The sequence below is a fragment of the Ambystoma mexicanum genome, chromosome 3p (assembly GCF_040938575.1).
Source record: "Ambystoma mexicanum isolate Mex_15411 chromosome 3p, UKY_AmexF1_1, whole genome shotgun sequence".
NCBI classification, from domain to species: Eukaryota; Metazoa; Chordata; class Amphibia; order Caudata; family Ambystomatidae; genus Ambystoma; species Ambystoma mexicanum.
In genome coordinates, this window is record NC_090925.1 from 933,982,504 (window position 1) to 934,010,024 (window position 27,521).

At 47.6% G+C, this 27,521-nt stretch overlaps 1 protein-coding gene across 1 annotated transcript in view; it reads right to left on the reverse strand.

Moving 5' to 3' along the window:
• Window positions 1–27,521, reverse strand: part of LOC138581135 (fer-1-like protein 4) — a 1,598,034-nt gene that overhangs the window by 502,564 nt on the left and 1,067,949 nt on the right. Inside the window, exon 32 of the mRNA XM_069652231.1 lies at window positions 19,295–19,343. Within this exon, the coding sequence (XP_069508332.1) occupies window positions 19,295–19,343 (49 nt within the window). The remainder of the gene's footprint in view (window positions 1–19,294; window positions 19,344–27,521) is intronic.

Sequence of the window (27,521 nt, forward strand, 5' to 3'; positions counted from 1 at the left end):
TTGGAAATGGAAACCCATGATCCTGAAGCGCAGTAAGGAACGATGCGGCTGCCAAATCGGGACGTGTAGATAAGCGTCCTTCAGATCGAGAGAGCACATCCAGTCTCCCCTGTCCAGTGTTTCCGCAATAAGAGCTGGTGTAACCATCTTGAATTTTTGCAGAGGGAGAGATTGAGGGTGGAAAGGTCCAACACAACTCTCAGGCCAGCCTGGTTCTTCTGTATGGTGAAAATCCTGGAATAGAAGCCCAATCCTCGCTGGGAGGCTGGGACTTCGTCCACAGCCTGGCTCTCGACGAGCGACTGGATCTCCTCCAGCAGAGTTGCTGTCCCAATCTGTTGGAGAGGAGGGAGGAGGGGGAGGAACTGGTAGGCGGTACCCTGTGGAGACTACGAAGAGATTCCAGGGTTCTGAAAAATTCTGGCACCAAACCTGCACGTGGAAGCCAAGCCTGCCCCCCACCGGAGACACGTGGACCTGAAGGGGCGTGTCATGCCTTCTTTCCCTCTGAGGCTGCTGTGGAGGAGGAGATTGGAAAAACCCCTTGCCACCCCCCTTTTGTTGTTTCCTCCAATGTTGACTCAGAGAACGGTAAGGTTGCCTGGACCTCCATTCTTGGAAGCCTCGGAACCTGTCAAACGCCCGCCCCTTGTCAGAGCATTGCTGTAACTGGGTGTAGGCCTTCTGCGTGGCCTTCGTAAGAATATATAAAGACTTTGTGGTTTGCAAGCTGTTCTTTTTATCTAATTCCTTGTCCGTGGTGGAGTGGAAGAGGGAAGAGATCACTACCATCGAAGGGAAGGTCCAATATGCGTTCCTGGACATCTGGATTAAACTTGGTAGCCCGGAGCCACGCCGTTCTTCTCATGTCCGTGGCAATGCAGATGGCCCGGGCAGAGGTATCGATGTGGGCCACGGTGGACTCCATTATGTCCTGGTCTACCAGCCTGGATTCTCTTAGTCCTGCCTTGAAGCGCGCTTGGGTGGAAGTCCGCAATTTCCCGGCAGAGCCTTTGGTTAGCGGCTGCCAGCATGGCATCTGCGTTGGCCTGCAGTAGGAGCAAGGAGGCGTTGGAGTACAGGTCTTTCCCGTACGCCTCCAAGATCTTTGCCTCCTTGCCTAGCACGTCGAGGATGAGGTGGCCAAGGACAACTGAGGCTTGGAATAGAGTGACGCCGTAACGATCACTGAAGAGTGCGGTTGAGGATGCGCCGAAAGCAAGAGTGTGTCCCCCTCCATCTGCCTGGAGGGTGAGGACTTCAGCCAAGACCCCCTCCTCGGGATGCTCTACCTCGGGTTGAGGAAGGCCCAAACAATTACTTCCAGTGGGCCACAGCTAGGACGCCAGCTCTTTAAGAGGCAGATCACCTGTAAGTGGACTCCTGCCAAATAGGGGTTGAAGCCTTTTCTACCAACTGCAAGTTGCAACTTTTTTGTGTGGGGCAAGGAGACGTGTGTGTCTCTTGGAATGGAATGGAAAGATGGGGGTTTAAAAGAAAGTGGAAATCTTGTTTGTTCCTCTGAGTAAGCCCTGTTATGGGAGTAGAGGGACCAGGTGTGTGATGTTGCTGCTTTGACTGTCCTCCGGGGGTGGGGGAGGTACAGCAAACAAGGAGGATGAGCAATTGTAAGCCCACCCCCTTATAAGCACTCCCCTTATAAGCACTCCCAAGGCTGGATGTGTCAGACCCGGGGGATGCCTAGTAGGTGGGATGTATGTCGACCCAGGGGGTGGCCAGAGGGGCAGCCCGCTATGTGGGCTGCCCCTCTAACTGCCCTGCGAGGGCCGGCCCAGCCTCTCACAATGAGTCTGATACCTCTTATTCCATCTCATGCTGGCTTCAGAGCCTCATCTTTCTTTGCCTTTGTTATTCTGAATGCAGAGCTGGACTCTGTTGCTTTCTCGTTTAACATTTGCTGCAAAGCCTGTTCTATTTGATTCTCTCATATGTTACTAGGACGGGAGAGCATGGGTCCTCTGCCCTGTTACATTATTCAAAGAGCCCATCTGGCCTTTCTTTGCCTCTCGCTTGTCCCACTGCTTGCTTGCTTAATACATACCTCCTTGCTTGAACACGCAACATATTCTCCCTAACACAGCAAAGGCAGCTGCAGTCTGTCTTAACTTCTATTTGTTCTGTGTCTTGAATTGGCCTCTTATTTCCGCTTTTCTGTCTGCAGGGGAAAGGCATTTACCAGTCACTGCCATGATGGTTCTACCTGGCCATAAGAGGGCAACAGCTAGCCAAAATTGGAAGAACATGGGCATATTATGCCAGAGGCTGGAAACTGCCTTCCTAATGCCTACACAAGAGACACAACTCTTGCCTTTGTTTCTAACAGTAATTCAGTGGATGAAGAAACGCGAGAGCACACATATTGCTTATAAAGGAAGGGGATGATGTCACACTTGGTTAAGACATTTTGATCACGCCAGAAGCTAATTTCCAGCTGCAATTAAGCGATTACCTTTTAGACTTTTGGCTTTAAATAACGTTAGTATCACCTGGAAAGCACAGAGGTTGCTCAACAGGGTTCCTGGAGCACGAGGGGTACCCTACTTGTGGGCATGGATGATTGGAGGGAATTCCTGCCCTGTTTTGGAGCTTGGCCCCTACAGCCATGATGGGGGGAGGGTCCTATTACTTTTGGTTGTACGTACCCTTTGAGGGTGGGCAGACATTGCCTCCTGCTTTAGCCCACTAACAGCTCTGCTTTGCAACTTTATCACACATACCTGTCAGGTGGCATGTAACTCAATGCTACTAATGTTATCAGCCTCAGAAGTCTGGAATCCTTTGCCACATCAACTAGGGTACATGCTTGCCACCTGAGCCTTACCCATGTCTAAGTCGGCATCTGTCGCCCTGTGGGGAAGACACACACAGAAAGAGCAGGGCACAGTGCTCTTGTGGGTTTTTCACACTTCTTCCTCGGGGTGGGCACAATTCAATCTGCAGAGAAAGTGGCACATGCTTGGCAACATTCTCCCACTTTGACAATGTCACCCAAAGAGAGAAATTGGCCGTTTGAAATACCTCTGTCAACTTATTATTGCGCAATCCACACTGATGGGTTTCAGCACCTGCTTAACACGAGATGTCAATTAAGGGCATTTGCCAAAGCACTCAAGAAGCACAGGTCACTCTCTTACCAGCGACATGCCATGCTCACTCATGCTGATCACGAATTGGCATTTATCTGGGATCATGTTAAATGTATTTATTTATTACAAGTGTAGCATCACGCAAAACCCCCAAGCATCAAGGCGCAAAGTAAACTGCATGGAGTGAACCACTTCCATTGGTGCACATTTTTACTTTTCTGCCACAAAATGGAAGATTTTAGCATAAAAGGCAGGTGAAATCACATTGCTTTTCCACCTTGGAAGAGTGTAAATACCTCACGCAATTAGAAAAGGCTGACGGAATGGACAATGGCTTCCTCTGGACTCCGTCCGCTTTTACCAGGTTTCATTTCCAAGCAGACCCCAGAGGAATCCCTTTCCTTATTTCCAGCATGAGAATGCATGCTGGCAGTAAGGCCGCATTTGTCTGGTGCAGCGGGAAATACAGGGGGTCCTGGTGTGTCCAACCGGCCCCCGAACTCCACCCAGAAAATGCACGAAAATCTGGCCAATTGGAAAAAGCGACAGTAATAGTGTTTTCCACCACTTTTTCTGAACCAATTGACCTGGAAAATGCTGTGTTGCATCGGAAGCTGAATGCATTCACTTTGCCTATTATCCCACCGCAAGATTAAGCCAGTGCTGAAAACAGGTGTTACATATTCCTGTGCACAATCTGTATTTGGAGAATTAACTAACTGAGCTACCTTACAAATGATCTCTCCTCTGGGGCTTTACCGTCTTAACCCCTTAACTGCCATGGGTATTTCTCCCCAGTGCCAAGGCCTTTTTTGGTGATTTCGGTATGTTGCCATTCAATCCCTTGTAACTTCTTTGATACATGAGATATCTCGACCAAAGTTGGCCCCTTTTTTCCCACATGTAGGTGGTCGTAACGCCACCCAGGACTCATAGTTTGCTGTAGGGGGGTGAGAGAAAATAACCAAAAAGGCGAACATTTTGTTTTTCTTCAGAAAATGCCAATAAAATGTTGTACAAAGAAGCCTCTGGTGTTTTCCTTGTAAGAGCTACGAAAAAATGGTTTGCTGTGCTGGATTCGCCATTTACCAGGATTTCAAGAACAGATTGAGTGGAAACCAAAATAACATATTTTGATATGCTAATTAGCCGTTTTGTGAGAGGTAGGCGATTTTGGCGTTTTTTGTCCAATAGGACATGCATGGACGGAATGGAAGAAAAGGGTAGGAAAGCTGAATGGGAAGCCAGAAAGGCATACATTTCTGAAAAGTAGACAATATTCCAAGTTTAGGAAGGGGTGATTTGCACAGGTCAGGCAACAACTATCTAGGGAAAGATTCCATAGTTTGGGGGAAATCGTGGAAAATGACAGAAAAAAAAAACACAATTTCCGCAGATTTCACTCTGGTCACCCACCGAAACACGCAGCCAACAACACATGGCCTACCTTCCTGCGTTCCCACATGTTTCCCAATGAAAACGGTACCTCCCATGTGTGGGTGCACCTACCCAGGTGCAAAGGGAAAAGCCTAAAACACTGGCAACCCCAAGTCTTTTCGCAAAGCAGATTTTCAGGAATTTTGCTCATGTGGACAACCTACAGATTTGGGCCTAGGGTGTGGAATCCACGAAGGAAAATAGGGAACCCCATGCATTTCCGAAAAGAAGACACCTGTGGGAATCCACAGAGGTCTGACTTGCGCGAATCGCCCCATAATTTATGACCCACAGACCCTGACAAAGTCTGAAATTTAGTGGAAAAAACACAATTTTCACTTTGTCTGGGATTGTGGGTAATACATTTTGGGGCGAATCAATCAAGTCAGACCTCTGTCGATTCCCACGGGTGTCTTCTTTTCAGAAATGCATGGGGTACCGTGTTTTCCTTCGTTGCTTCGACACCCTAAGCCCAAATCTGTAGGTTGTCTCCCCAAACCTTTTGGGGGTCACCAGTGGTTTAGCCTTTTCCCTTTGCGCCCAGGTAGGTGCACCCACACATGTGAGGTACCATTTACATCGGGACACTTGTGGGACCGCGTGAAGGATGGAGTGTGCCACGTGTTTCGGTGGTAGGCAAGAGGGACATTTCTGAAAATTGTACTTTTTTCACCAAATTTCAGACTTTGCCGGGGATTGTGGGTAATACATTCTGGGGCGATTCGCACAAGTCAGACCTCTCTGGATTCCCACGGGTGTTCTCTTTTTGGAAATGCATGGGGTTCCCTGTTTCCCTTGGTGGCTTCGACACCCTAGGCCCATATCTGTATGTTTTCCACATGAGCAAAATCTCCTCTGCCGAAAGGCTTGGGGTTACCAGTGGGTTAGCCTTTTCCCTTTGCGCCCAGGTAGGTGCACCCACACATGTGAGGTACTGTTTTTGTCGGGACACCTGTGGGAACGCAGGATGGTAGGACATGCGTTGTTGGTGGCGTGTTTCAGTGGGTGGCCAGAGTGAAATATCTGAAAATGTCGTTTTTTTCCACCAAATTTCAGAGACATTTCCCTCTGCCCACCCACCGAAACACGCCGCCAAAAACAGATGTCCTACCTTCCCGCGTTCCCACAGGTGTCCCGACGAAAACGGTACCTCACTTGTTCGGCGCAAAGGGAAAAGGCTAACCCACTGATAAACCCAAGCCTTTCGGCAAAGCAGATTTTGCTCATGTGGACAACCTACAGATTTGGGCCTAGGGTGTCAAAGCCACCAAGGAAAACAGAGAACCCCATGCATTTCCGAAAAGAAGACACCCATGGACACACCCCTTTCCAGGAAAAACATCCATGGTGGTTTAGTGACCCCCACACCCACCGAAAACACAAGTTATCATTTTTTTTATTTTTGTTTTTGTTTTGCCTCTTTCCTAGGCGGACGATTGTGCTAGCAATCTGCCGCCAGGGAGTGCTACATAAGGTGCCCCCTCATCCACTTAGGGTGGGGGGAGGGCTGTCCCCCTTTCAAACACAAAAAATCCTGGTGGTCTAGTTGACCCCCACGCCCACCGAAAACAAGTTATAATATATATATTTTTGTGTTGCCCTTCCCTAGGGGCAGGTGGGCACATGTGTGTGGCCATCTGCCCCCAGGTGGGTCAAAACATACTGCCCCAGGCTTAGGAGGGGTGGCTCTGCCAATATTTGCAGTGGCCTCACCCCCCACCTCAAATGGATGGAGGGCATCGCATGTACCCCTTCCTACGGGCAGAAGAACAAGTTACTTCTTACCTTGTAACGTTCTTTCGATGGGATGTTCCTCCGACATATTCCTTATCTTTGATAATACGTTTCCAGCTTGCTGGCCTCGGAAATTTTTTCTGTAGAGGGCGCTGCGCGTCTACGTCCACCGAGTCGATGTCCCTCGACGGCCACCGTATCGCCGCCGACGTCATCATGCCCATAAATAGCCACGCGCTGCGTCCGTTGCTCAGTTCCGTTTTGTAGAATAAGAAAAGTCATGCCTGAATTGGTTATTGACCTTGAAGGAGCGTAAGCTGCAACCACAAGGGAAGTATCACTGCGGGGATGGATGGGAGGGGCGATAAGGAATACGTCGGAGGAACATCCTGTCGAAAGAACGTTACAAGGTAAGAAGTAACTTGTTCTTCGAAAGGATTGTGTCCTCCGACGTATTCCTTATCTTTGATAGACTCCCATAGCAGTGGCATGTAATTGGAGGTGGGAGTGAGAATGTTATGTATCTCTTTAAGGATGGACCGAATGTAATACGGCCTTGCCAAATCTGGTCTCTTGAGTAGTGGAGGAATCCAGATTGTAAAATTTTGTGAATGTATGCGCGGACGACCATGTGACAGCCGCACATATGTCTCGGACCGGTACCCCTCTTTGGAGAGCCGAAGAGGCTGCGATACCCCTGGTTGAATGAGCCCTGAGATTTTGGGGTGGCTCTTTCCCTGCCAGTTTGTAATATTCCAGAATGGCCAAAATAATCCACCTGGAGATGGTTTATTTTGTTATGGGTAGTCCCAACTTGTGACCTGAGTATCCTACAAACAGTTTGTCTGCTTGCCTGATCCTAGCCATCCTGCTGATGTAAAAGCTGAGAGCTCGCCTTGGGTCCAGCCTATGTAGCCTTTCCTCCTCTTTCCCCGGATGGGGAGGAGGGTAGAATGAAGGTAAGGTAATTTTCTGAGTAATATGAAATTCAGAAACCACCTTTGGGAGGAAATTAGGCTTCACCTGTAGGATAACTTTTTCCTTGCGGAAGATTGTATGTGGGGGTTTACAAGAGAGAGCTTGTAGCTCGCTCACCCTCCTAGCAGATGTTAGAGCGTCCGCTGTCAAGTTCTTCTCTCCGGCTAGGTGGACTGCCGATAGAGAGATTCCTTCTTGGATTGCCCAAAACCAGAGCTGCATTGCCTCTCTGCACAGTGGCAGTGATCCTACGCCTCCTCTTTTGTTGAGGTAGTGCATGGCCACCGTGTTGTCCGTCATTATCAGGACATTTCTCCCATGTACTGATGGCAGGAAAGCTTTCAGCGCTAGTCTGATCGCTCTCAGCTCCAATAGGTTGATGTGTAGTCTGGACTCCGATGGAGACCAACGACTGCTGATGGTCAAGTCGTTGGCATGGGCTCCCCACCCCGTGAGTGAGGCGTCTGTGACTACTGTTATCTCCGGCCATGGTTGCCAAACAGTTCTCCTTTCAAGATGTTCTCTGGATAGGCCCACCATTGAAGGTCGCGGGCTACCCTGTCCGGAATCCGGAGGAGATCTGTCATTCTCCCTGAGAATTGCGACCACTGACTTCTCGGCGCCCACTGAAGAGATCTCATTCTCAGGCGAGCCTCTGGCACAAGGAAGATGCAGGATGCCATGAGGCCTAGCAACCTCAAAAAGTCGAAGGCTGGGAGACGTTGGGCATTTTGAAACTTGGTGACCATCTCTAGAATATCTTGAGCCCTCACCTCTGGTGGCGAGGCTTTTCCCAGGGAAGTGTCCAGGACCGCTCCAATGAACTGGAGTCTCTGTGATGGTATCATCTGTGACTTCTTTAAATGGAGGGAGAAGCCCAGTTCGTGAAGGAAGTGGCAGACATAATCTAGCTGGGCCTGGGCCTGTTTCGAAAATACAGCCCTGATCAGCCAATCGTCCAGGTAGGTGTAGACGTGGATCCCTTCCCTCCTTAGACTCACCGCCACTACCGACATCAGCTTGGTGAAGACCCTCGGGGCGGGGGTCAGCCCAAATGGCAGAACTCGAAATTGATAATGAGAGTCGCCAATTGCGAACCTCAGGTATTTCCTGTGTTTGAGATGGATTGGCACATGGAAATAAGCATCCTGAAGATCCAGAGATACCAGCCAGTCCTGGAGCTGGAGGGCCTGAAGGATCTGAGAGAGAGTTACCATCTTGAACTTGTCCTTCCTGAGGAACTTGTTCAATTCTCGTAAGTCCAGGATGGGTCTCAGTCCTCCGTCCTTCTTTGGTATGAGAAAGTAGGGGGAGTACCAGCCCTTGTTCCTGTCCGCTACAGGTACCGGTTCTATGGCACCTTTCTCTAGCAGGTCTATAATTTCCTGCAAGAGGAGCGGATCTGGAACTTTTAGAGAGCTGTTCCCCGGTGGATGACTCTGAGGGAAGTGTAGAAAGGGTAGGCAGTAACCCTGGGCAACTGTCTCCAATGCCCAAGGATCTGACGTTATAGCCTGCCATTCCGTCAGATGGTGAGTTAACCTGCCCCCTACAGGTCTATTGTGTGGAAAGGTCTCAGAGTGGTTTGGGGGCGGCTAATGCAGATGCCGAGGGTAAAGAGGCACCTGCTGCTGCTGCGGCCTTAGTACATTTGACCCGTTCACATCGGGTGGATCTCCTTTGGCCTCTTTGAGCCGGCTGTCCTCTGCCTTTCCCGAATGCAGAATAATAACGAAAGGACTTTCCTCTCCCAGAGGTTCCTGAGGGGCGAAAAGGAGTTTGGCCGATAGCAGCTCCTAAAGATTTTGCTGCTGCTTTAGAAGTCTGCAACTTTTCCAGACTGTCATCAGCCTTTTTCCCGAATAGTGAAGAGCCGTCAAAGGGCATATTCAAAAGTCTGACCTGTACATCTGGAGGAAAGCCAGACTTTCACAACCACGCATGCCTGCGGATTGTTGTACTTGCCGCCATGGCCCTGCTGATACTGTCAGCTGAATCGATGCCAGTTTGAAGTGATTCGCACATGGCATCTTTGCCATCTTTAATAATGTTAAGGAAGGCTTCCTTTTCCTCTCCTTCGGGTATGCAGTCAGCCTCTGATGAAGCACACTCCCATAGTGTGTGACTGAACCTGGCGAGTGTACAGGTGGCGTTGATGGACTTCAACGCCATACTACAAGCAGAGAAGACTTTCTTCGCCATACAATCGTACCTCTTGTCATCTCTATCCTGTGGGACAGTAGGGTAAGCGGTCCTACTGCTAGATGAAGTTGCCGCTTGAACCACCAGGCTCTCTGGAGTCGGGTGTTTTGATAAGTATTCAGTGTCAGCAGCCGCTACCCTATACTTGGCTGACAATCTTTTATTGACCGCAGGGATAACTTCAGGAGTTTCCCAATTAGATGTAATTTTCCTTTGTAAGGCTGCATGGAAGGGGACCACAGGGTCCTCCTGTGGACCTTTGTCTAATATGTCTGTTAGGGCATCCTGTTGAAAAACAGGTGAAGGCGCAGACCAACCCATAAATTCAATACTTCTTGCCATAAGGGTTCTATAGGGTGTTTCGGCATGTTTCCCTGGGTCTGGTTTAACAAATTCCACTTCTGGGGAAGTGTCCAGCCCACTTGCCTCATGTAGTGACTCTTGTAGGTTCTTCAGCCTTCTTTCCTCAGAGGTGAAATCCTCTGAAATAGGCAGTGTGGTTCTCTGTAACCCAAATGTTTCCTGGTCAGAATCTTCCCCCTCTTCATAAATTGAAGATAGTCCAGGGTACTCTGACCTCTGAAATGGTGTAAAACCCATCTCTAAGGCAGAAGGAGCCAAACTCGTCATTATTGGGCGAGAAAACGTCAATGTTGTCGACGCCGATGTGACAGGCTTCGAAGGCGCCGAGAACGGCGTCGAAAAAACTGGAAGGGGTCTCGAAGATCGGGATCCTACTCGAGGACATCGACGACCGTCCCGGCGTCGTGGCGGAGGCCCTTGGAATCACCGTTGGCTGTGGAGTGGCCTTGGTCTTCTCTTTCATCGGCGTCGATGTCGGCGTCGACGATGGCGTCGAGTCGATCGACCGATGCGTCGAGGAACCCTTCGACAACGGTGTCGATGGCGCCGATCAGTGCGTCGAAGGAATCTTCTACGATGGCGTCGAAGATGGTGCCTTCTTACCCGATGGCTCGTGGCGCTCTCGGGTGGAATGTTTCGCCGGGTGCTGCGACTCGCGGCGTTTTGATTTTTTGGGTTTTTGACCCGGGGTATCACCCTCAGCTGTCTTCGAGTGGGTTGAGGCCGCGTTCTCGAAGACGCTTAACATTTTCTTTCTGAATTCCTCCCACTCAGCTTGAGAGCTGTGTTTTGTGGGACAGGAGACCCTTTCTGGGGACACAGAAGACGACGAGGAAGGGGATCTTCGACGTCTCTTTTTTGAGTGTCTTGATCTCGACGAATGGTAGGAGCTACTTCGGGAACTAGAATGGGAATGTTTTCGACGGCGAGGAGACGAATGCCTCGACTCAGCCGAAGAAACCTTCGAGGAGGTTTTGATTGACTTACCTCTCTCGAGCTTCCCCTTGCGCTCCTTCAAGGCTTTCCCCGTCATGGACATGCAGTCCTCACAGTCCGAACAATGGTGCTCGGATCCCAAGCACCACAAGCAGATCCTGTGTGGATCCGTTATCGACATTTTTTTTACCGAAGTCTCGACATTTCTTGAAGCCGGATCGCAGCGTTGTTGGTTCCGATGAAGATGCCATCGAGACCGAGTAGGTATTATTCGAGTAGATATAGAGTTATCCTGACTGAACTGAGCAATGACGTTCCGAGGCCCCACGAAGCGCGGAAAAACGGAACTGAGCAACGGACGCAGCGCGTGGCTATTTATGGGCATGATGACGTCGGCGCTGATACGGTGGCCGTCGAGGGACATCGACTCGGCGGACGTCGACGCGCAGCGCCCTCTACAGAAAAAATTTCCGAGGCCAGCAAGCTGGAAACGTATTATCAAAGATAAGGAATACGTCAGAGGACACAATCCCTTCGAATTCTGCCCCCAGGGAGGGCTACATGAGGTGCCCCCATCCACTTAGGGTGGGGGGGAGAGGGCCACCCCCTTGCAAAAATCCCTGGTGGCTAGTGGTCCCACCCGCACCCACCGCACCCAAAACTACGTTTTAAAAATAAATAATCTTTTTTTTTTGTTTGCCCCCCTTCCCTGGGGGCAGATGATCACCCATCTGCCCCCAGGATATTGCCCCCATGCTTTGGGGGTCAGGGGGGAGAGGGCAGCTTACATAGTAAGCAGCCCCTCCCCTCACTTCAAAAACAGATCCCTGCACGACACACCAAACACATAATCTGGGGGGATAAGAGATACATTACTCACCGTAATCGTATTTCTGATGCTTGTATCTGCTTAGATTCACATGCTGTGCGCATAGGCCGACATCTAGTGGAAGTTGCGGGGTATTACAGTTTGTTTTTCGAAACTCGAAAATGGGCGTCGACACAGGGCGTGCCAGTAATACTATCCCTAGTGTGACGTCCACTGTACCCATGATCCCTCACGCGTCTAGGACCCTCAGATTGTGTTTTTTCTTTGTGACATGAGGTAGCATGAGGAGTAGCGTGAGTACAGATAATCCAAGCAGATAGATAGAAGATAAGACTACAAGCATCCATGCGCCTTCTCTCAGAGGGGAGGAAGGATGTGTCGCATGTGAATCTAAGCAGATACAAGCATCAGAAATACGATTACGGTGAGTAATGTATCTCTTCTGAGGCTTGTGGAATCTGCTTAGATCACATGCTGTGCATAGATTAGCGAGCAGTGTTAGAAGAAGGAGGTGGGATATGAGGAGGCTCATGAGCAAATAAATGTCTTAGAACCGCTTGTCCCACTTGAGTATCTGTCTTGGAATGGGTGTCAATGCAGTAGTGCTGAGTAAAAGTGTGAATAGAGCTCCAAGTAGCTGCTTTGCAAATGGTGTCTAGGGGTACATTTGCAATGAAAGCCAGAGAGGCCCCGATGCCTCTTGTAGAGTGGGCTCTTGGCGTGAAAGGCAGAGTTTTCTCAGAAAGGGAGTAACACAGCTGGATACAGTTAACAATCCACTTAGAGATGGCACCTTCAGAGACACAATCCCCCTCTCTGCCTGTAGCTACGGAGACAAACAGCTGGTATGTTTTCCTTAGCAGTCTGGTTTTGTTTACATAGTAGAGGACCGCCCTCCGCACATCTAGGTCACACCTCAGCCGAGCTTTGTGGGTTTTGGAAGAAAGCCGGAAGCTCGATGGACTGGTTCACGTGGAATTTGGAAATAAACTTAGGTGAGAACCTAGGGTGTGTACGCAAAACCAGTTTATCCTTGTGGATTGTAAAGAAAGGATCCTGCACTGACAGAGCCTGAATTTCACTGACCCTTCTTATGGATGTAATAGCTACTAAGAAGGCTGTCTTATAAGTCAGGTGTTTGAGACTGCTTTTATGCATGGGTTCGAACGGGGGGGCCCATGAGTTTAGATAGCAGCACATTAAGATCCCACCCTGGTGGTGGGTTTGAAATAGGAGGGTGAAGTCTCTTTACTCCTTCCATGAAGGCTTTTACCACTGGAACTTTCCAGCACAACACCTTGTTATGGGAGGTGGTGTATGCTGACAGAGCTGCCAGATGCACCTTCAGTGAGTTAAAAACCAGTCCTGCGTCCAGCAGGTGGAGCATGTATGTAACAATAGTTGAAGGAGTGCAGTCAACTGGGTTGATTTGTTTATTCTGGCACCAGATAACAAATATTTTCCACTTGTCAAAGTAGCAGTGCCTCGTGTTAGGCTTCCTAGATTCTTTTAGGATGTCCACACATCTTTGAGGTAAATTGAGATGTCCAAACTCTATGACCTCAGGAGCCATGCTGCTAGGTTCATTGAGTTGGGTAGAGGATGTACTGTTTGACCTTGTTGCTGGGACAGTAGGTTGTACCAGTCCGGGAGTTTGATGGTTTCGCACATAGCTAATCTGCGTAAGTGTGGGAACCACGGTTGTCTCGCCCACATGGGAGCAACTAGGACGAGCGTCATTAATTCCCTGTTCATTTTGTTGACCACCTTCCTGATGAGAGGAGTTGGTGGGAAAGCGTATGCAAACATCCCTGACCAGTTCATCCACAGGGCGTTCCCCTGGGAGTCTGGTTGTGGGGATCTGGACGGGGATCTGGATGCGAATCTTGGGCATTGTCTGTTTTCGCTTGTGGCGAATAGGTCAATGGTGGGGGAACCCCACTGAGAGAAGAGATCTTCTACGATTTCTCTGTGTAGACACCATTTGTGCTCCTTTGGGAGGGGATCTCTGCTTAGTGCATTTGCTAGAGAATTGAGATCCCGTGGAACATGTTGCAATGACAGGAAGATGTTCCGTTTGAGTGCCCATATCCAAATTTTCTGGGCAAGTTTGGACAGATTTGGCGAACGAGTTCCTCCTTGTTTGTTCAGGTAGAACATGGCTGTAGTGCTGTCCATCCGGATTTGCACTGACAGATTCAGTAGGTAGGGCTTGAAGGCTTGAAGCGCTTTGAATACTGCTAGAAGCTCTAGCAGATTGATGTGATTCTTGGCTACCGATTGAGACCAAAGACCCCGAGTCGTCTGGCGGAGATGGTGAGCTCCCCACCCCGTTAGGCATGCATCGGTTGTGACTACTGCCTGTATCTCGGGGTCGTAAAAGGGTTTCCCGTTGGACAGATTTTCTCTTGTCCACCAGTGAAGCTTTGTACAAGTGTTGGCGAAACGACCACTAGATCGTCCCACTGACCACTTGCCTGAGACCACTGTTTTGCCAACCATTCTTGCATGGGACGCATGCGCAGGCGCACGTGGGGGACCAGGTAAATACATGACGCCATCATGCCTAGCAAACGCATTGCTTTGCGTACCGTTATCTGGCGACCGGCCTGATATTGAGGAATTTGCAATAGTATATTCCGAATTCTGTCCTCTGATGGAAAGGTCATCCCCTCTTGTGTGTCTAGGATAGCTCCTAGGAACTGTTTGGAGGTGCTTGGCACCAGACTTGACTTTTTCTCGTTTATCGAGAAACCCAATTCGAAGAGGAGGTCGATTGTTCTTTGAATGTTTGTTCTGCAAATCACTGGGGTTTCCCCCGTGATGAGCCAGTCGTCCAGGTAAGGCTCCCTGCGTAGGTGTGCTGCCGCCACCGCCAGTACCTTGGTGAATACCCTTGGAGCTGAAACTATCCCGATGGGCAGTACTTTGAACTGGTAGTGCCGACTGTCCACCTTGAACTGCAAGTACTTTCTGTGCGCTGGGAACATGGAAATATGAAAATAGGCATCTTTCATGTCCAATGTTGCCATGTAGTCCCCCTTTTTTAGGAGGGGCATTACCTCTTGGAGAGTTGTCATGATATTTGTTTGCAGGCCGTAAGTCTAATACTGGGCGCATTGTTAAATCTTTCTTTGGTACAAGGAAGTAAGTTGAATAAATACCCTTGTTTACCTGGTGTCCCGGGACGAGTTCGATCGCGTCCTTTGCTAGCAGATTGACGATCTCCTCGAGGAGGATTCTTTGGTGGTCCAAAGAATGTGTTCTTTGTCGTGGAGGGTGGTTTCGGGGACGCTCTAACAGTTCTATGCAGTATCCTGCGGACACTGTGGACAGCACCCATCTGTCTGATGTGATCTCTTCCCAAGCTTGGGTGAAGTTGGAAATGCGTCCTACTACTGGGGATGCGTGAGAAGGGACCCTGAGCGGAGCGTCACTGTTTTGGTGGAGGCGTGCCGCCGCCTCTACTGGGGCTGCCTCTACCTTTACCCCGTCCTCTCTTATTCCCCCTGCTATAACCTTGGGTAGACTGTTGGTTATTGTTCCACGGCGTACCCTGGCCCTGGGAATAGCTTGACCCTCTTTGGGAATTTTGTCAGCGAAAATTGCCATTACCCCTTTGATTTTGGGGCTTAGTGGTTAGTTGACCTAGGGACTTGAGTGTTTCATACTCGTCCTTGGCATTTTTCAGCGCGTCCTCGACCGCCTTTCCGAAACAATAGATCTGGCTCCACTGGTTTGTCTAACAATGATGCTTGGGTTTCGGCCTTGAATCCAGACTGCCGTAACCAAGCATGTCTCTTGATAACAGTACCCCCTGCTATCAATCTACCGGCGTTATCGGCGGCATCAAAGGTTGCCTTTAAAATGCAACCGGATACAGCTCTTCCCTCCGCTGAGACTCGTGCCAATTGGCTTTTTAGGGGTTCTGGGGCGGAATCTATGAGTGCCGCGACTTCCTCCCATTGGTGGCAGTTATAACTCGCCAGCAGGGTGGTGGAGTTGGCGATTCTTGCTTGGTAGGCGGAAGTGGAGGCAACCTTTCTGCCGAAGCCATACAGTTTCTTGCTCTCCTTGTCGGGAGGAGCTTCTGATGATGACAAGGGTGTTCCTGCCCTCTTGCGGGTGTTTGTAACGACTAGGGAGTCCAGTTTCAGATGCCCTCTTATATACAGTGGGTCTGATTTGGCTGCCGTGAAAAGCTTCTGAGTCCTGGGGTTGACTACGCTGGTGAGGTTGGGGTTTACCAGTGAAGGGTCTATTCTTCTTTGGATCGATTTAAGGATAGGGATGGCCTGCGCAACAGGTCTCCTTTCTCCCACCAACTCTTTGGCAAAATCTCTTTCCTCTTGAGCACCCTGAGTGTCAATGTGGAAGTGGTTTCCTGCTCGAGATAGGACTTCACTTAGGAGGGGCTGGTTGTCGACAGGGGAGTCGGTAACCGGTGGTTCTTTATCTACCGGGGAATCTACCCTGTATGTTTCTGAGTCGTCCTCCTCCTCCTCTTGTTCCTCATCGTCCCCATAGTAGCCTGTCCCAGTCTGTTCTTCCAACATGCCCAAATCTGTATCCTCACAAAGGGAAGGATCTTCTTGTTCTTCAGAATAAGGGTGTATGTGGAAGGGATCTGAAGTCTGTGTTGTTTCGAACCGGGACTTTTTACTTGGGGGGATTGGATCTTTGGAGCCTGAGGGTGCTGACCCGTCGGGGTTATAAGTGAGAAAATGTTCCGGATTTTTGGCATAGAAATCTGCCAATGATGACATTCTTGACATGACCCTATCTATGTCCTCACTAGACCACTCTCTTGAACTGGGAATGACTCTTCCTGGAGGGGGGGTTTCCCTGTCTCATCTATAATAGAGGTGTGAGACCTGTCTGTCTGTTTGAGTGGAGTGGAATGTTTTTGCGGTGTGGAAGTAGGCTGAGACTGCTTCCTCTGTTGTTTTCCCCCCTCCCCGTGGCTGGAAGAGTGTTTAACCTGCTTCTTTGGACCTTCAGAGCTTTTCAACGCCTGGCGTCGAGCTTCGGTAGTGGTGGTACTATCCTTCGATAGTGTAGGTTGGGATCTGGGAATAGGCGTTACTTGGGCTGCTGGCGCCGACTCCTGGAGTGCGGTCTGGGGATAGAGGTCGGCTTCGTCTTCCGACGATCGAACCTCGGTTACCTTGGGGAGCGAGGCACTCTTGGCAATAGTGGATGATTGCCTGGAGTCATGCGGCCATCTAGATCGAGAACGCCCAGAGGACGCCGATTCGGAGTGTTCCCTATGTGCCTCTTTCCGAGAGCTCGACGTGTGCGTCGAGTCTCGGTGGGACTTCATATGTTTGGAAGTGCTGAAGTGCTGTGGGTTGCGCTTACGTCGCCGGGGGTCTTCCCCATAGCCGCCCTGCCGGACGACCTTCCGAGGTCGGGGGGACCTGCGCCTGGCTGTCTTTCGACGCTGTGTTGCCCTCGCTGTCCGAAAGTACGGCGGCGCTGCCGTTGCTGAAGGCACCCTCCGCGGCCATGGCCTCTTGACGCCTGGCGTGGTGGGCCCAACGCTTGGTGGAACGGTCCTTTAGTGTTTTAGGTTTGAACCTACTACACGCTCTGCAATTTGCCTCGGGGTGATCCCTTGGCAAGCAGAGATTGCACGTGGCATGTCTGTCAACCCAAGGATACTTGCGGTTGCACTTTGGGCAAAATTGGAAAGGGGTACCCTCCATACGCACCTTGAGGCAGTGGGCTGGTAAGTGTAGGAATATATAAGAATGTATATAAGAGTGTAGAGTATGTCCACTCCCTACTTGTCCCTACTCTCCCACTCTCCCTACTTGTAGGGCCGAGGCCAGAGGCCTTCCGAGGCCCGGGCCGAGGCCAGAGGCCTTCCTAGGCCCACTCCGTCGTGAAGCTCTCGCCGGTCGATTTCTTCTCCGGTTCGGCGTCGAGTGTTGAATTTCGGTGACTCGACGTTGGGGTGGAGAAAAGGGGAAATATAACAATATTTTTCAAAGTATGGCTAATGCCATGGAACTCTGTGGAATTCTTCCGACCAGTATGGTGGAAAAAAACAATCTGAGGGTCCTAGACGCGTGAGAGATCATGGGTACAGTGGACGTCACACTAGGGATAGTATTACTGGCACGCCCTGTGTCGACACCCATTTTCGAGTTTCAAAAAACAAACTGTAATACTCCACAACTTCCACTAGATGTCGGCCTATGCACAGCATGTGATCTAAGCAGATTCCACAAGCCTCAGAAATGACATTACATCCCCCCCGCTTAAAATTGTGGGGGGGATTTGTCCCCCCTGTTCCACCCTTGTCCTACGCCCATTCCGCCCAAGACGCTTGGTGTTGGAACAAAAGGCCTATCCCGCACCTCAGACCGTGACATTGAAGGTGTATTGCCCTCGGCAGAGCTGCCGGTAGTGCTACGTGAAGGAACCCCCTCGCACATGATGCTGGTACTAGGAAGTTGCCCCTCGTACGTTACCCCGGTAAAAGAACCTTGCGGTCCCTCAGCACTGAACCTGGAAGGATCCGGAGAACCCTCAGCTGTGAGGAAGGTAGCTGGACTAGCCTTGGTACGTGTGCTGGTGCTAGAACCCAACAGGTTCCTCCCGGTCGGGCGCTTCCTTGGGAAGGAGTCGCCCTTACAGGTTGCGATGGTGAATAGAGGCCTTTCCTTCGGCCTCGAGCGATGGTTGACGAAGTCCTTCAGGTCCTCCGGGGTTGACTTCTGGAAGAGCTCCCTCTACCTAGCTAGCCTGTTCTTCAGTGCCCGTGGAGTCAGTGCATCACACGGGGAAGAACCTTCCCAGCCGTGGTCGGGGCCAAGGCAGCAGAGGAAAAGGGCATGGGGGTCGGATGTAGGGAAGAGCCCATCGCAGGCTGGACACTTACTGAAGCCCGCTGAAGTCGACATGCGCCGGGGAGGAGTGTGGCGTCAGAGGACCAAGTACCTAATTGAAAAGAAAAAGACAAAGATAGAAGAATATCCAGGGAACAGCGCGTGGTATACATGCCCGAAGCCAAACTGAGGAGCGCTGGTGAATTTGGCCCGTTCCCGTCAACGCGGAAAAGGGGACTGACGAGTGGCACAGGTGGGCGGAGTCAGGGAGCGCATTCTCCCAGGGCCACGCCACTGCGCACTTCTAGATTTAAAGGGGAAGAAGATTTTTTCTGGTGGAAAAGGTTCCGTCTCCCGTCCCTCGTGAGGGACGCCAATATAGTATGGAGGAAAGGTGACGGGACGTAAGAGTAAGTGAACAGCCCTGAAGGGCTCAATTTTCAATGAAATCCCCAACTGGTTATTTGTAGAAATGCTAGCCCTTCCAAACAACAGGGAAAACTGTTTAGAAGAGCACACAGGGATAGGATCTCTGAAATAATTCTCCCAAGCATGTGTGCTGGTGGTGGAAAGAGCTGGAGATTGAAAATGAACAGTTTCGTCACTATAGAACATCTAATTTATATATATATATATATATATATATATATATATATATATATATATATATATATATATATATAGTACCCTTTGTGCCCTGCTGGCCTCGGGCATGCCCTCAAAAATTAAAAGCACTCAAAACCTCAAGTGTGCGCATCTGTACATTTTGGGGTGTTTCACAGGGATATATTAAGACACATTACATTCATTTTGTCTGTGGTAGAACCTACCATATAATAACATGTTTACTTTTTGCATTTTCATAACCTTACCTGTTTCAGGTGGTTCATCAATTTCAGCATCTTCATCGTCAACATTGGACTGAAATTGAAACAACAAGTGATTATGAATTTAATCAAACCATATTGATAGTGCTGACTGTATTGGAAGGAGCTGGAGGAAATATAGGGGGAGGGACGATAAGACTAAGAGATGAATGAAGAGTGGTATGTACAGGTGGCAAATTATTGCGATAGGTGAGGAATGATAGGGACGGGAAGAGGGAAGATGAGATGGGTGGTATTTGTGGAAGGATTAGAGGTGGAAAATTATGGGGAGTGATGGAAAATAGTTGTTGGAGAGAGTGAGAGGGACACAGAAGGAGGTAGTGAGCTGGAAAGTGATGGCGCTATGTGGATAATTGTGGGGAGTGATTCAGAGAAGTGAAGGGTGCACAGCGGGGTAGAAAGTATAGACATAGGTAAAGAATACAGGGAGATATAAGGATAAAGGTAGTTGCAAATGGTGGCTCTGAGGATCTAAGGATGTAGAAATGTGGAGAAAAGTGGTAAGATGCTTAGAAACATGAATAGAGTTGTAGACGGATTGGACAGGAAAAGCAAGAATTGGAGAAAGATAAAGTATCTTGAAGGGTAAAGATGAATGGGGTGGATTAGAAAGAAGTTGAAAATTATGTTGAAAAGTGTAGAGGAGTGTACGATAAGAGATGAGTGTTAAAAAAGCCTGAATGTAATGTTGGACTAAGAAAGGATGCGGGAGGTAAAGAATTTTGGAGAGGGTTAGGAAAAATAGAGAAGGACTAAGAATGGTGATGAGAGGTGTAGAGTGTTGGCAAGAATTGGGAAGAGGAGAAGATGGGTGGCAACATTTGGGCAGAGAAGGAGCAAGATTGAGTGGAAAGAATAGATAGCATGTATGTTCATTGGGTGAAGGTTTGTAACAGCCTCTACTGTTGCACATATTCACTACGTGTCACATCAGCAAGAATAAATGGACAGAAATATTTCATTTTATTCACCTTATTGTGAAAAGGAGTAGCGACATAACTAATTTTAGGGCATTTATTTTTCAAATACATATTTTAATCTCAGCCCGTAAAAGAATATATTGCAAAGGAAATTCATTTATATAAAAAGTAAAGTCATAAATACTGTCATTATACAAATAAAGCTATAAATCTATACATTTGTGGGTAGGTGCATCAATTATGATCAAAATTACAAACTTTAAAATAATTTAATTGAAGTTTAGTTTCCATAGCGACGGCTCTACTTCTAGTCTTTCCACCATATGTTTGGACCATTCATCCTATCGAAGCCGGACTGAACCATCAGTATGAAGCATCTCTAATGATAAAAAATTATCTGCTGGGAGAAGCCCACAGGTGGCATGTCCATCGTGCATGCTTCTGGTCCCAACAACCAGTCGTTTTAACACTATAGAATTTGGATACTTTTTACAGGTATGGAGGGCAGCTGCAAAAGAGAAAAAGGAACTATGGATGAGGAATACAGTAGGTTAAAAGCTGGATACTTGCTATTACTCATTCATCCCAAACAATGTCCTTCATGATTTTACGAGATTACACACTAAAGATTGGACGAATGGAATAACCTGAAAATACTGGGAATTGTAGGACAAAATTCATCCAGAAAATAATTTCCAAAACTGACTGTCCAAACTATACATCTATTCTTGAGCTACTTCACAAGGCTCACCCCTCCTTCCACCACTCTTCAATATCTAAATGGCTCTTCTCATGAAACTTATCAAATGACATGGACTTACATGCCACAAATATGCAAATGACACTAAATTCATCTACAAAATCACCAGTATCAAGGACTCAAACTTCAGGGGGGAAATAAGGGTGTTACTACAAAACCATGGGAAAGATCCCTTTCAGATCCATCAGAGAGGTAAAATTGTACAGAGGTGCTCGTAAAAGCAGTGTTTCCTATGCTGATTTAAAACCTTTATGCAGTCTTGTGCAATCTGCCAAAAGACCAGCGCCAATATGCCACCACTAGTACCTTTACAACCACTACCAACTACTGAAGTTCCATTTTCCAGAATGGGTATGGATATTGTAGGTCCCCTAGAAACATTCAAGTTAGGGAACAAGTATGTTTTGGTAATCGTAGATTATGCCGCCCGATATCCATAAGCCTTTCCACTTCGAGCAAATACCACCCAGCAGATCCTGAAGCACCTACTCCCCTTCTTTCCGATAGTATGAATTCACAAGGCTCTACACTCATGAGCAAACTCATGGGGGAAGCGAAACAACACCAGTGTATAAGCGACATACAAATGTCCAATAAATAAATATAACCATCCTAAGAACTTCAGTATAACATCCCCAAACAGATGCCTTGTAGAAACATTTAATAAGACCTGAAGAAAATCTTATGAAAGCTAGTGAAACAAGATGGAAGGAATTGGATCAGATGGTACCTTGGGCTTTATTTGCTGTTAGAAAGACCACCCCAGGCTTCTACAAGATTCTCCTTGTTTGAATTACTTTATGGATGGGAACGGTTATAGGTTAAAGTTTCGACTCAAAAGGGTCGAATGACAAAAGGGTCGAGTCAATTCGACCGAAAAAACGATCAAATCTTTTTTTTTTACCTATACTAAATAAAAAAGAAATATATACATTTTAAAAAAAATTCAATCCTTTTGTTTTCAGTCGAATGCACTCTCACCTTTGGCATTCAATCCTTTTGATTTCGTAACATTAACTGGACACTGATCGGAACACAAAGATATCCTGGATATGTTGACAGAGACATGGGAAGAAAGAGAAGAAGCCCACATGCCACTCTCCCAAACCGCTCACCGTCTCAAGGAACACATGACTATGGTAAAATCTTTAGTCCAAACCCATATGGCCAAGGCACAGCAGAAAACCTCATACAATCGAAAGGTCGCCTTAAGATCTTTCTCGGTAGGCCAGAAGGTTTTGGTGTTTTTACCAACCTAAAAAATCTGCCAACCTGACCGCCGATTGAAAACCCAGGTACATCATATCAACTTGTTAAAGGAGTGGAAGGAAAACCCTACAGAGTCTACTACCTCCATTTTGTCTTGTCTATTAACTAATGACTCTTCTAGAAAAGTATGTATCCCTCTTGAACTTAGTAACACCCAGAAACAAGATCTCTATGACCTACTCCACCAATTTGCTGTCGTATTCAGAGAGGAGCCAGGATGAGTAAAGGGATTTTACCATCATATCCACACCCCTGAGGGCAAAGTGGTACATCTAAATCCGTATACACTACCTGAGGCAAGGAGAGCAACCATTATCCAGGAAGTCTGGAAGATGCTTGAAGCTAATATTATTGAACCACATTACAGTCCCTGGTCTTCCCCCATTGTAGTAGTAGCCAAACTGATGGGACATGGAGATTTTGTATTGACTTTAGAAAAGTCAATGCAATATCTGCCTTTGATGCCTACCCGATGCCAATGATCTCATTGATCGACTTGGCAATACAGTCTATCTACCATAGACCTTAAAAAAGGCTATTGGCAGGTTCCATTATATATCCCTGATGAAGAAAAAACTGCCTTTGACACACCCCTTTAAAGTCCTCCCATTTGGACTCTGTGTGTGGGGGGCTCCAGCTACGTTCCAGCGCTTGATGGATAAGATCTTACAACCTTACTATGGCTTCTGTGGGGCCTATATAGACAACATTGTGATCCACAGTAAGACCTGGGAAGATCGCATTCACCACCTCTATACAATCATGAGAGTCTCAAGAACAGCAGGGTTAACAGCCAATCCTAAGAAGGGAAAATTAACTCAATATGCAGTAAAGTACCTACGATTTTTCATGGGGAATGACATGTACAGTCACAACAAGAAAAAGTTAAAGCAGCCCTAGACACCCTACACCAGGAACAAAGAAAGATCTAAGGGCTTTCTTAGGGATAATCGGCTATTACAGCCAGTTTATCCCCAATGTTTCAAGGAAAACCACAAGACTGACAAACTGAAAAATGCAGAACCACAAAAGATCAGGTGGAATAAAGAAGATCACAAATGGTATAAAATCTTGAAAGAAACCCTTTGTGAGAGCCCCATCTTAAAAGTAGTCGATTTTTCAAAATGATGTATCCTTCATATGGATGCCTCTGTAGCGGGACTAGGAACTGTCCTTTCCCAAGATCACCCAATTCTCTACATAAGTAGGAATCTATTCCCTAGAGAGAAAAACTACACTGTTATTGAGCTAGAATCCCTGGCTATAAACTGGGCCATTATCTATCTAAAATAATAACTGTTGGTGCTGAAATTTAGACTAGTAACAGATCATTCATCTCTGGTGTGGATAAGCCAACGGAAGGAGTCCAAACCGCGAGTTATGCTGTGGTTTTTGTATCTGCAGCCATACCGTTTCACAGTGGAACACTGAAAGGGTCGAGATCAAGGAAATGTCGACTTTCTTTTTCATTTTCCTTTGAAACCCCCAGAACCAGCCCTCATAGGGCAAGGGTATGTGAGAAATCTGAGGGCATCCTCACTTCTTTCCCCAATATATCCTCTTCACAGGGAAAGGTCATCGCTATCGGATCCTGGTCCTGGGGTGGATATGCGAGGGAGGATCACCTGGGTGGAGGAGACTTGGGAAGCGGGGATCAGGCACCCTTGGGTGAGACACAGTATTCCCGATTTCCCTTTTTAAATTAAACCAATATCCCCCAGGCCATTGTAGGTTATTACCAGTACCTTACCTATCCTTTCCATAAACCATCTCCCAGTGAACATCAGTTAGGCACTGGGACGAGGAAGGGACACACCAGAATCATACAACCTCTCTTTAATGATTCCTACATAAGTTTTGTTATGTCATTGGGCATTTATATAGCGCTCTATATATCAGCGGTATGACCTCAAAGTGATGGTAGGTTGAACGCCCTTGGGGACCGTAGTCCAGGTCAGTCGAAAGAGTAAGGTCTCATAAGGTGCTTGGGTGCGCAGCTGATGAGATTGCCTGATGGTAGCTGCATCCTAGCATTAGGTGTGGTGGTATTTCATATCAGTCGAATGTGTGCAGTCTGGAGGATGGACACCAAGACCGGGTTCTGGCTGCGTTAGGCCGGTGTAATACGCTTATGTGTGCAGCTAGGCCGATTTTCGTGGGGTATAGCTGCATTTTAACAGAATGTTGAGGTGTTCATGAAATATTGTTAGCATGTGAGCAGCTAGGCCAAAATTGATCGAGGGGTGTAGCTGCGCTCTAATTGTGTGTTGGTGTAAAGTAGAGAGTGAGCATAGTGATAAGAGAGGTCAGTGTCTGGGTGGAGGTTTGATTAATCGAGCTCGCTATTCCGGATTCCAAGTGGGCGTTTGCGAGTGCTGCGTTCAGAGTAAACTTATTAGTGACTAAACAGGCACATTCAGCGGTGTCATACACAAACACCACTTAGGTACTGAGATGAGGAGGCCACCAATAACACAGAAGACAGACTGGAAGAAGAAACATGAGAGGTCTAATTGTTGTACTCTTTATCATGGAGCCGGGAACTTTAAAAATGGCTCAGCTGTGGGATCAGGAGAGAGGCACGGAGAGAAGTATAGAAAGAAGCCCAGAGAAGAGCACGAAGGAGAGTTCCAGGGCAGAAGTTGTGACGGCGAGAAGGCCCCTTCCCAAAACGCTTGGAGGTATATATGGGGTGATCCATGGCGCGAGTGAGAGGGGTTCGTAGGCAGTCTGAGGTGGAGCTGAGGAAGCAGTGTGGCAAGGAGCAAAGGTACCGGGAGCATCATAGAGACTCCAAAATGCTTGCAGGTGCAGGACCGCTGACTGCACCCTACCAGAGCTCCGACATAAGCAGCGGGAAAGCCAGGAAGCTGTGGAAGACACTGTATGCCTGAGGGAACCAGCATGAGCAGACCACAAGCAGTGACGAGCCTTCATGTAGCTGCGGAAAGCAGACCGTGAGTCTGCCTGGGTGAAAAGGGTGCCTCGGCCACAGTGGCTCGGCTGCTTAGAGAAAAAGACATTTAATTTTGAATAAGTGAATTGTATATAAGCAAAACCTTTTGAAGATCTGAATTGAATATAAGCAAAACCAATGTGAGAATGTAATGAATCTAATGAGAAGCTGTGAAAGCAAGTATTGCCAAGAGCCAAGAATAATTGTGTCAAACGAGCAAACATTCCCAAGAGTTAAATAAACAAGCATTGCCAAGAGCCAAGAATAACTGTGCAAAGGAAAGCTCATTATAACTAACCCTGTATGCAAGAGAACCTGGGAAAAGGACGTTTGTGTCATAATCAAGAAACCTGAAACAGAGTACGAGTTTCATAGCAGGAGAGTGTACTGTGAAGCTTATGATGGATGGTGCAAAAGAACTGTAACAATAACTGAGTTTCCTAGCAGGACAGTGTACTGGGAAGCCGATATTGGTTTTGCAAGTGAAAGCTGCTAAACAAGTGAATGATGACAAAAGGAAGTGATAATAAAGCTTCGAGGGCACTTGAAAGGAGATGAAGTCAAGCCTCAATGTGAAGCTGAAACTGTGGCAAGATATCTATGAAACAGATGCAAATAAGGTGTATTGGTTGCATGACCTGTAATAGGTGGATTGTGTGGTCCGACAACTGTGCCTAGAACAAACACATCCACCTAAGGCAAAGCCACTTTGTGATTGTTGTGGTTGAATAAAGAAAGTAAATCTGTGTGAACTGAAATTGAGGAACTGAATTTTATATTTTGAAACACTGAAGATCCCAAGGAATTGTATTATTTTGAAACATTGAAAGATTTAAGGGTGGGGATGGGAACCCCTCCTTTGGAACTTGAACAGCTTGAATCTTTGGGAAGGGAGATCCCCTTTCCAACTAAGAGCTGGAAGAAGCTTTGAACTTTTATTTTGAACACTTCTCATGTAATGCTGACATCCCTACGCATTGTATACAATTAGATGTGAAGGGAAGTATAGGTTTTGTACACAGACATACACATGCTTTGGACTTCCTGACACAGACGATCATTAGTTCTAGTTAGGTAGGGAAATCCCACCTTAGCATAGGGCAAGTTAGGCTTTCTTCCAACCTTCTTTTTAGTTTAATACAAGTTTGTAGCCCAAACTCAAATCAGTTGTCTGGGTCTACTTCATGATACCTTCACCAAACATATAACAATTCAGGGACCTCTTCAGTTTGTGAAGTACCTTGGCCAAAAAGGGCTTCAATGCCAAATTGCTCGTCCTTTCGATGGGAAAAGGAAGGTATCTCCGTGAGAGTTTCTGTCCAACCCCCTCGACAAGGCGAACAGAGGGCACTTCTTTTTTGTGTTCAGTTGCCCAGAAATTCAGAAGAGGAAACATCTGCCAGTTGAAGATATGAGTCCTTATGCAAGTTCCATGGATTTTGAGCTAGTCATGGTTGTGAAGATCTGGTTCCTACCTGCTTGGTGAGGAAGGCCTTGGTCACTAGGAATTGTACCTGAATGGATCCCACTCTCGCTCCCCAATCTTAAATAGAGATATACTTAGCAATAGCAATCTAAATAACTAAAAGGTAGAAAGAAAATAGAGTTCACTGTGACTGAGACTCTCAGTCCCTGCTGGCTAAAAGTCTATTATGGACATTAAATGAGTGCCCACACTAAGCTGCCAACATCAAATCTGTATACAGAGCGCTGCTACACAGGCATCCCGGAGATAACAAAGGCAGTGCACGACAGGTAGAAAGTGCAGACAGAAGCACATATGGGAGCATTCAGCTTGCTACAGCACAGCAATGTGAGACATGTGGTATGTTGTGGCTAGGGTTGTGATGAAAGGCCAATAAGGAGATCAAGAAAGAGGGATGGAGCATAGTAAAGGAGGTTTCCACCCTACACCCCCGACAAAATGAAAACAAGCATGTGGTTTAGCAGTCGGCAGCATAGTAGAGGGAGCAGTCTCTATAGATATTCAAGATATAATAGTGTGCTGGTCTTTTCTTTGATCAATTCTTCATCCATAGGTGGAAGGGTTGTGTCCAATCGAATGGATGGGACTGCACCTTCTCCAAGACCTCTGAAATGAATGTGAAGCTTTTCAGCCAGACACATCTCTTAATGTCAAAGCCCAGATGCATGCCTTTTGAGGCTGCGTCTACAAGACATACTGCAGATTGGGGTATTCCAATTGCTACTTGTTTGGCCTCAAATAGTCTTGAACGTAAGCTGTATCTTTTGGCTGGAGGAAGGTTACCTGGAAATTCTGCTATGTCTTTCCACAGTTTAAGATTC